This window comes from Lolium perenne, chromosome 4 (genome assembly GCF_019359855.2).
Source record: "Lolium perenne isolate Kyuss_39 chromosome 4, Kyuss_2.0, whole genome shotgun sequence".
Taxonomy (NCBI): domain Eukaryota; kingdom Viridiplantae; phylum Streptophyta; class Magnoliopsida; order Poales; family Poaceae; genus Lolium; species Lolium perenne.
The window spans coordinates 330,604,662-330,613,376 of NC_067247.2; the positions used below are offsets into that span (position 1 = coordinate 330,604,662).

Here is an 8,715-nt window from a genome sequence, read left to right on the forward strand (position 1 = left end):
TACTGAATTAAGTGCTCAAATTGATGAATTTAGAGCAAAGTATCCTAACGTGGGATAATGCCATTGGATTGGAATTTTCGTTGAATTTGATTCACGAACATTCAATGGTTATATTCAGTATATTTTGTACATACCCATAATGGTTTGGCTGGATCTCTTCTGAAAGAGAGTCAAAGTTGCACAGTCAATGTTACAGAATTGTGATTTGCCAACATTTAGTTGGTGGTAACATGCGGAATCACACGCCACATGTTTAATACTGCGTCCCCTTGCAGTTTGTACGTGGAAATAGGATTTCCCATCTGCGGTAATCGGTTGCATCCTACCACCACCCCGGCGTATGTTATGGGCCCTCACATATATTTGGGATCTATGTGAGGAATAACTGTGGTATGATTGTTAATCCGTCTCATACCTTAACCCTGAAAAGGGAGTTAGGGGCCTATACGCTGATTGCTTTTGCAATAAGGACATTTTCTGGCATTAGGGGGAGATGCGTACCACACGGAATGCCAGGAAATGGCTAAGAAATGTCGTTGACATTTGACCACGTACTTAAGAAACTGAACTAGAGGTTCAGGTTATGAGAAATTTGCATTTTATTGCAAATAATCTGCCAATATATTTACTAGTGACAAAGGTGTCATTTTGGTCATGTATCGGATTGAGTGGAGGTACCTAATAAACCACTCGTCTCCCCATATGAGAGCAAGTGGGGGAGAATTCTGATCATATGAGACTAAGTTATCTTTGTTTTTGTTGGAACAAAAGAGATAGTCTCCCAATCACTAAATGTGGTTCAACCTGAGGTTGGATGACACCTGTAGGATGTGTATCATCCAGTAACCCAGCACAGTGTGCACACATTTTTGTGTGCTGGGACATCGAAACACCTCGACTTGGTTGTTATGGGAAGTCACAACGAGTTGAGAGGCACAATGTGAATTCCACAAATGATACTGATTCATGAGAATCGTATATGAGAAAGTCTACATATGTCGACATATAAATCTTCCTGGAATTGCTAAAATCCTTTTGGGCCCTGAACCTAAATCCATGGAGAGTGTTGTTGCACTTATATTGGTTCAAATGAAATGTAGCAATTGAGGAAGAATAGCGCTTGCTCATCAGAGAGAGGTATTTACGATAGTAAAACCTTCTCCTCATAAGTATCTCCCATAAGGGAAGAGAGAATGAGGTGGTGATAAAGCGAGGCTTTTTGTAGCACAAGAGTTTTTCGCAGAAACTCGACATCAATCATGATGTGGCATACCATCTTGGTATGAGTGGAATTATGTTTCGATACTAAATGTCATTGGCAATATTGATCCATGTGGTTGATGTATGTAGTTGTGCCTACATACTCCTACTGGTCACTCATTTTGGACTTATATATTGAAGTCATTGAAGGACTTAATATTCTGAATCCAAAGGAAAATCGCAACATGTGTGTGGGAAACTTCTGGAGTCATTATATGACTTGAAGTAGTCGGAGATAATTTCGTGGTACAACCGACTGTGTGAGTTATTCCATGAAGAGGATAACTCTAATATCAATGATTATTGATGTGTACTCATGAATAAATCCTTAATTGGATTTTACGTCACCTAAGTGGTGTTGATGATCTTACCATCAATATCTTTATGCGAGACATTTGAGATACACACAATCATTTTAAGACGGAGATTTGGGTCAAATCAAATCGTGCTTAAGTTTTTAACTTGAGCTTGTTCCCCCCAGGAATAAATGTATATCAGTCTTCATATATCCCAAAATATTGAATAAGTTCAATACGAATATATAATATCGGAGACATATATGGTCATATTATACCTAATATGGGATACCAATCCTTAAAAAGGTGGGAAGATGGTGAAGTGATAGATGGAGCTGAAGTTCCATATCTACCATCGGAGCACTGAGATATCTTGCAAAATACGTCAGGCCTGACATTATGTTTGTTGGCAATTTATTGAGAGTGCAATCCCCCGAAAGGTATTAGGTTTGTGTATGGATTATTCTAAGATATATCCAAGGCACAAAACTCTTGATTAATTCTAGTATGAAAATCAAGATGGGACCAATGTGTGATATATGATAGTGGCTAATTATCTGATCCCAACAGTGCCATATCAAAGACTGGATTTACTGGAAGAGTATTCAGAAGGAAGCCTTCATAATAGACTCTAAATGGGTCCTTCCGGTGATCATTCTGCAGAAATCATATGAAGCATCACAAGATGTGTATGAAATTCGCAGAATGATTGGCCACATGTGAGTTCATGTGGAGATTCATTCGAATCACCTATCATTATCTACCAAGATAATGTCACTTGTATTGCTTATGGGTTATATTTATTCTCATAAATTACAGAAATGTAAGAGGATAATTTGCAAACAAAATATTGTGATATTCACAGTATCTCTACCAACAGTTGTATTTCATAATTAAGTTTGTGGAATTGGTATGAGACAACCTTTAGGTTTGCAATGTTGAGGGGGAGTAAAATCCCTAGTTATAACTCGTTGATGATCTTCCGATCACTGATATTGTACTCTTTTTCCCTTTATGAGTTTTCCCTAAGGTTTCTCATCAAGGTTTTTAACGAGACAATATAAATACAAGTGCGGACGTATGACACATGGTTTCTCCTTAATTTTTCCCACTGGGTTTTAAAGGAGTTTTCGGTGGCATATCGTTATAATATTTCTCCTCAGTTTTTCCCACAGGGTTTTTTAGAAGGAGTCTTTGGATTGCAATATGCAGATGACAAATTGATCAAGGGGGAGTGTTAGGAAATAATACATGTGATCAATTGTGTATGGGAAGGATGCCTCCCAGGAGGTGTCTGTTGGGGAAGATGTGTCTCCCCAACACACCCCTTCAATCTGTATATAAGTGGATATCCCACATTGCAATGAAAGAAGAGAATCATTTGCTCTATTCCTTTGTGTCTCTTCTATTTATACTACAACAAAAACAACAATTTTTTGCTGCAAAGTTATTTCAATAATAGTCACCAAATTATTTCAACAAAAATAACAATCGATGACAATAGAAAAATCATGTGTTAGCAAACTTTTAAAAAGCATGTAAAACATCACACTAAAAATTGAGAAAACCTTACTTGTAGCAAATGCCCAGAAAACCTTGCAACATTTTGCATGTGCTTTCGCTATAAAAATCATACTAATTTGTAACATTTCAAAATCACTTAAGCAAATCTAGAAACCGAGAAAAACACGAGTTGTGACAAATTATAGGTAAAAATTGCAACATATCGCATTTGTTTTCACAACAAAACGCATATGTAAAGAAAAAGAATTGTGAATATGCACATTAGGCAAGCGCGTGTGAAAATAACAGGAAATAGGGTCGGTTAGAGATAGTTGGGACTTGGGACTCAAATGGTGGATGTCCCCTTATGACCAGGACACGCCCGGAACGGAATAATTGATCGCAATGCACAATCGGTCAACTAGTTTGGAGCGTTTTCCATAATATATGCCTTGAATAGTAAAAGTTTACTGAAGCCTTGTTGAAGTTTTTGAAAAATGCTATCAAAAAGTTGAAACATTTCACCATCATTAGACAATTAAAATGAATAATAGTTAACGATCAGTTGAGCTGTAGTGGAACACATTGATAGTAAACTGGAGAGAGGAACTCACGAACGTACATTAATCGGATTCATGCAATACAATTCTGAAACAACAAAACAAGCGAACACACTTCATCGTATTCTTATCATTTTGGTAACAAAGCAAAATGATATAGGCAGAATAAATAATATTTTGAATTAGTGAGTCCTTTGTGTTCACAGGCTCATTTTCTCCACCTCCACCTCCACTTGAGTTTTCAGTCCCATAGTTTTGCATTTTGGCCCCTCAGTTTTTGAGAAAACAACTTGTTGTCTTGGCGGTGGTGATTTACTCATAGGATAGAAGACACTATTGCAACATAAAAAAAAACATCACCTTATGTGTTTGCAGCAATAAAAACAACAATTTTTTTGCTGCAAATTTATTTCAACAAAAGTCATCATCTATTTCAACAAAAATAACAAACAGTGACATTACAAAATCATGTGTTAGAAAAAAATTAAAAGGCATGTAAAACATCACACTAAAAATCGAGAAAGCACCACTTGTAGCAAACGCCTAGAAAACCTTGCAACATCTTGCATGTGCTTTCTCTATAAATATCATACAAGTTTGACACATCATGCATATGAAAAGAAAAAATAGTCAATATGCATTGCAAGCCTATGTGAAAACAAAAGGAAATAGGTTCGGCTAGCGCTAGCTGGGCCTGAGAAGGTAAATGTGCCCCTGTGGCAAGGACGCGCGCGGCGGAATAACCGATCGCAGCTCACAATCGGTTAATTGGTATGAAGTTTATTTTTCCATAGTATATGCTTCGAGGAGTAAAAGTTAACTTAAGCATTGTGGAAGTTTTTGAAAAAATGCTATCAAAAAGCTGAAAGCATTAACAGTTGAAGATCACTTGATCTGCAGTGCCACACATTGACAGTAAAATGGACGGAGTAGATCATGGAAATGTATTAATCGGATGCATGCAATACAATTTTCAAACAAAGAACCAAGAGAACTTACATCATCTTATTCTTGTCAGTTTAGTAACCAAACAAATGATAGACCCAGAATAAATAAGATTCTAAATTAGCAAGTCTTTTACGTTCACAGGCTCATCTTGTCCATCTCCACCTCCATCTTGAGTTTTAAGTCCCATGTCTGTAAAGGGTAAAATATCAACCAGACATAAACGTTCAAGGAATCAACTAGAAGGCAAACGTGCAAACTGCCCAACTGTTTTGTTTCAGTGAAAGGTAAAGGTAGATGCGATTACCTATTTAGATGATCAATTTAAACACCAGTCAAGATAAATAGTAGTAATATATTGGTGGGACAAATAAATATGGTGGAAGAAGAAATCACAAGCCTTGATCTGAAGAGTCATAGAAAAAAGACAAGCTATTTTTTAAAAAAAAATAGCAAGAGAACTGTTGTGTTCATTGCAATAGAGAAAAAATGGTACATAGACCCAAACAACTCGGTTTATTGGAGGAAAACCGGGTAAAAACCTTTACATCCACAAAAATACCACTAGACATACAGAGCGTCGGGAAGGCAGACTAAACGACACAAAGAGAACACCGGGGCAAGTGGTTTTATCGCACATCATCCCTCGTGCTTACGACGGGAGACTTCGACTTCGTCACACCAGCACCAAGTTCACTTCGAAGCCGTTGCCTCATCTGCCACGAGCTTGTTGGTCGCCTTCACAACACCGGAGAGAGAAGACATATCCGAAGGGGGGCAGACATGTGCCGCTCCGGTCCCGAGAAGAGGACCAGCAAAGCACGCCTGACGCTGTCAGTATGTCAAGGGTATTCCTGCCACCCACCGTTGCTACCCCTTGGCTTCATCGATCCCAAACAGATGCACCGCCGCCAGAAATCGATAGTCTCGGTCTCCAAGACGACGTCCCCAAGAAGGAAGCAACATCGTAGATGCCGCCGTCATCTGATCCAAAGGAATTGGATCTAGGTTTTCACCCGGAGACCATGAGACTTCGACGGGAGGGGGAGGAACAAGTTCCTCGACGACGCATCCAAGAAGGAAAGCGGCGCACAAGGCGTCACCGTCGCCGACATCACTGCAAGGTTTTCACCCGGAAGCTTCCATCCTCTCCAACCCAGCCTCACACGTGGCCCATAGCATCCGGAAGAAACCTCCACCAAAAGGGAGTAGCGCGCGACCAAGGCCAGCAACAGGAGCACCAGATCTGGACGGTGAGCCTGCCACGCACAGGATCTGCGCATCCCGACCACCCTACTGCCGAAGCTGCTGCGCCACGCGCCAGATCCGCCGCCAAGCACTGGATCCACCGCCATCCGCACCGAGCAGCAGCCTCTCTTTGCCGGCCACCGCCACCGCAGCCCGGGGCCGTCGCCCCGGCGCCCAACCACTCTGCCAGCCTCGTCCACACCAACGACCGCTTGGACGTGATCGGCCTTGCCCGCACCAAAGCCCGCTTGGACGCGGCCGGCTTCGCCCGCACCAACCAATGCCCGCTTGGGTGCGGCCAACATCATCAAAGGTAGGAGCTCAGGTCGCTACGGGGAAAAGGCCCGGCGCCACTAGCCACCGCACGGGCTTTGCCCGGCGGCTTCCACCGACAGCGGCGGGGAAGGATCTGGAGGAGGGGGCGGCTAGGTGGTGCAGGTCCGGGTCTCTGCTCGAGCCGCTCCAGGAGGAGCGACGCGGGGGCTGTTCTCGTTTTAATTTTGCTCTAGGAAGAGCAAGCAAGGTCTCTGTCACTACCTTTCTGTAGAAAGCAGTTTTTGCGACGTCCTTCCTGTACTGTAAAGCTGCCGCAAGGGACCTGGCTTCATAGGGAGCCTTGTCCTGCAACCCACAGCCACGAATGAATCAACAAACAAACAATTAATCAGCAGCACAGCATAATGACACAGTTTTACCGAATTGCTCAAGGAACTCCACACTTTGGAGGCTTTCCGAAAGACCTGAATTTTTTTCCATCCGCAGATCAGTGGAAACAAATTAATCAATAGTGGCCATGTCTGGCTGCGGATAGAGGTAACTGAGCAGCAATTGAATTAACTTACGGTATCACGAGAGGACTTGTCTTTGGGATTCTTCTCCCTGAACTCCTTGAGGTAGTCTCGCCTAACAATTAAAAAAAAGATCAAATTATAATCAGCATGCAAGGAGCCTTACAAGAAAAGGACGGAGGATTTCAGCTCACTGGAAGAGGGCCAAGGCGCCAAGCCAGGATGCCGTGCTCGCGAGCTGCGGCGCGGGTTTCTTCCTCTCCTTCATGGAATCAGTTCTAGGCTTCCACTTGTCCGCCTCATTGATCTTCACTGACAACCTTTTCTTCACCGCCAACCTGAGAGTAGTACGTCGAGGAGGTCACGATCAATTAATTGGCAGCACGAACACGACAGAGATTCGATCGGATTGTTCTTACTTGCTGCCCTTGGGCTTGGCGGCGGATTTGGTCGACTTCCCCGTTGTCATGTCGGCTCGTGCTGAGAGGAAGGCACGAGGTCGACGGAGACAAGGAATCGAGGAGCAATGGTGGAAGAAGGAGCGTCGTGCTAGGTTTTGGTCAAGAGAGGATCGAGAGGACTTGTTGGGCCAAAAATAAGGAAACTCTTGTAATCGTACGTCGATTGCTTCACGTCGGTCGGACCCCTTGGTTGTCGATTCTGTGTGAATCTCGCGGCCGAGAGAGACACCAGAAAAATCCCGTTCAAACTTGCCTAATTTAAGAAAAAGTTACAAAAAGCCACCACAACTGAGGCTTGGGTTTCAAAAAGGCATACTCAACTTATTTTTTCAAAAAGCAACCATTATTCGGTAATGTGCTGAAATAACATTGAACGTTCAGTATTATTTTAGAGAGTCAAACTATGTTAAGTTTGACTAAGCATTTACTAAAAAACATTAACATGTAAAATACAAAATTAATATTATTAAATAGATAATGAAATATATTCTCGTATGATATCTAAAAAATATTATATTTGTTGATAGATTATTTTAAAAGTTTGATCAAACTTTAGTTGGTTTGGCTTTTCAAAAAAAATATAAGCTTTAAGCTTTAGGATGGAGGTAGTATTAACGAAGGCTAAGTGTGTCCCTAGCAAGTGAGGGCCACCGTTAGCCTGATGTGGAAGAAGCTTATCACTACTACTCCTCTCGAGGTACGGGAGAACAAAAAAATAGCCGGAAACCCGACCGAGGTGAAAAGAAGAACTGTCGCCACGGCTTGCCACTTGCATCCTAAGAGCATCTTCACTCGTTGGTACCCTTAGGCCGAGATCCGGCGCAAAATAGCGCCAGATTTGAGGCAAGTTTGGCGTGGGGAGCACTGAACTCCCACTCATCCGCCAAGAAATCTTCATGATAGAATATGCATAATCCTCGTTGTTTCTATCGTCGATGCCACCACCACACAAGATAGCACCCCCGTCATGCAGATGTCGAACATCAGGTGACCGCCGTCAAAGACCACGTTGTGCCATGCCTCTCCAAGACTCGTCATCGTCGATGCGCTAGAAACAACGCCGCTCCTCCAAGAAACCATCCATTGGTCCCTCGCGGCGATGCAAACCTCCAAGATTGATGCCCCCAAGGAGGGTACGACGTAGAGGTCCGATCCAAGGATGCGTTTCTCCTTGAAGGAAGCGGAAAGAGGTGCCAGGTTCACCTCAATTATGTCTTCAAGAACACACAAGGCATCGCCATCACCGACTCCACCCAAAGGCCGAAACATAGGGTTTTCACCCAGATCTGCCACACCAAGACTCCATCCAGCATCACGTACAGTGGAGCGACCAAGCCAACCACCTACGGTAGAAGGAGGAGGCCACCCCGTCTACTTCACTTTGCAGGGGATCCGCTAAACACCGTCGAACATGCCCACGCTGCCTTGGGCACCCGGATGTGCTGCATGAGGTCGCCGGATAATTAGCACGGATTACAAAGTAAATCTAATGGATTTGAGACACTTTCATAGTTGTAACTCCACTTGTAACTGAAAAAATCTTAGTTGCAACTCAACTTATAAATAAGTGCATGAATCACGATGCAAAAAAGTATATGAATCACGATGCAAATCTAACGTTATACTGAGCACTAACTAAGCTATGAGAACTACC

The 8,715-nt window shown here is 42.6% G+C and overlaps 1 protein-coding gene across 1 annotated transcript; it reads right to left on the minus strand.

Annotated features, from left to right (window-relative positions):
• Positions 1-4,551: 4,551 nt before the first annotated feature.
• LOC127349097 (high mobility group B protein 2-like) lies at positions 4,552-7,224 on the minus strand. Its single transcript, XM_051374885.1, has 6 exons — positions 7,020-7,224; positions 6,795-6,938; positions 6,655-6,715; positions 6,508-6,552; positions 6,350-6,433; positions 4,552-4,756 (listed from the first exon to the last, which is right to left on the minus strand). The coding sequence occupies exons 1-6, from the start codon at positions 7,067-7,069 to the stop codon at positions 4,703-4,705; spliced, it is 438 nt and encodes a 145-aa protein (XP_051230845.1). The 5' UTR covers positions 7,070-7,224; the 3' UTR covers positions 4,552-4,702.
• Positions 7,225-8,715: the final 1,491 nt, after the last annotated feature.

Coding starts and splice junctions, on each gene's coding strand:
- LOC127349097 (XM_051374885.1), bottom strand. CDS start 7,069: ATGACAACGGGGAAGTCGACCAAATCCGCCGCCAAGCCCAAGGGCAGC. Junction 6,716..6,794: donor GGCGCCTTGGCCCTCTTCCA/GTGAGCTGAAAT, acceptor TTTAATTGTTAG/GCGAGACTACCTCAAGGAGT. Junction 4,757..6,349: donor AAACTGCTTTCTACAGAAAG/GTAGTGACAGAG, acceptor TACCCTTTACAG/ACATGGGACTTAAAACTCAA.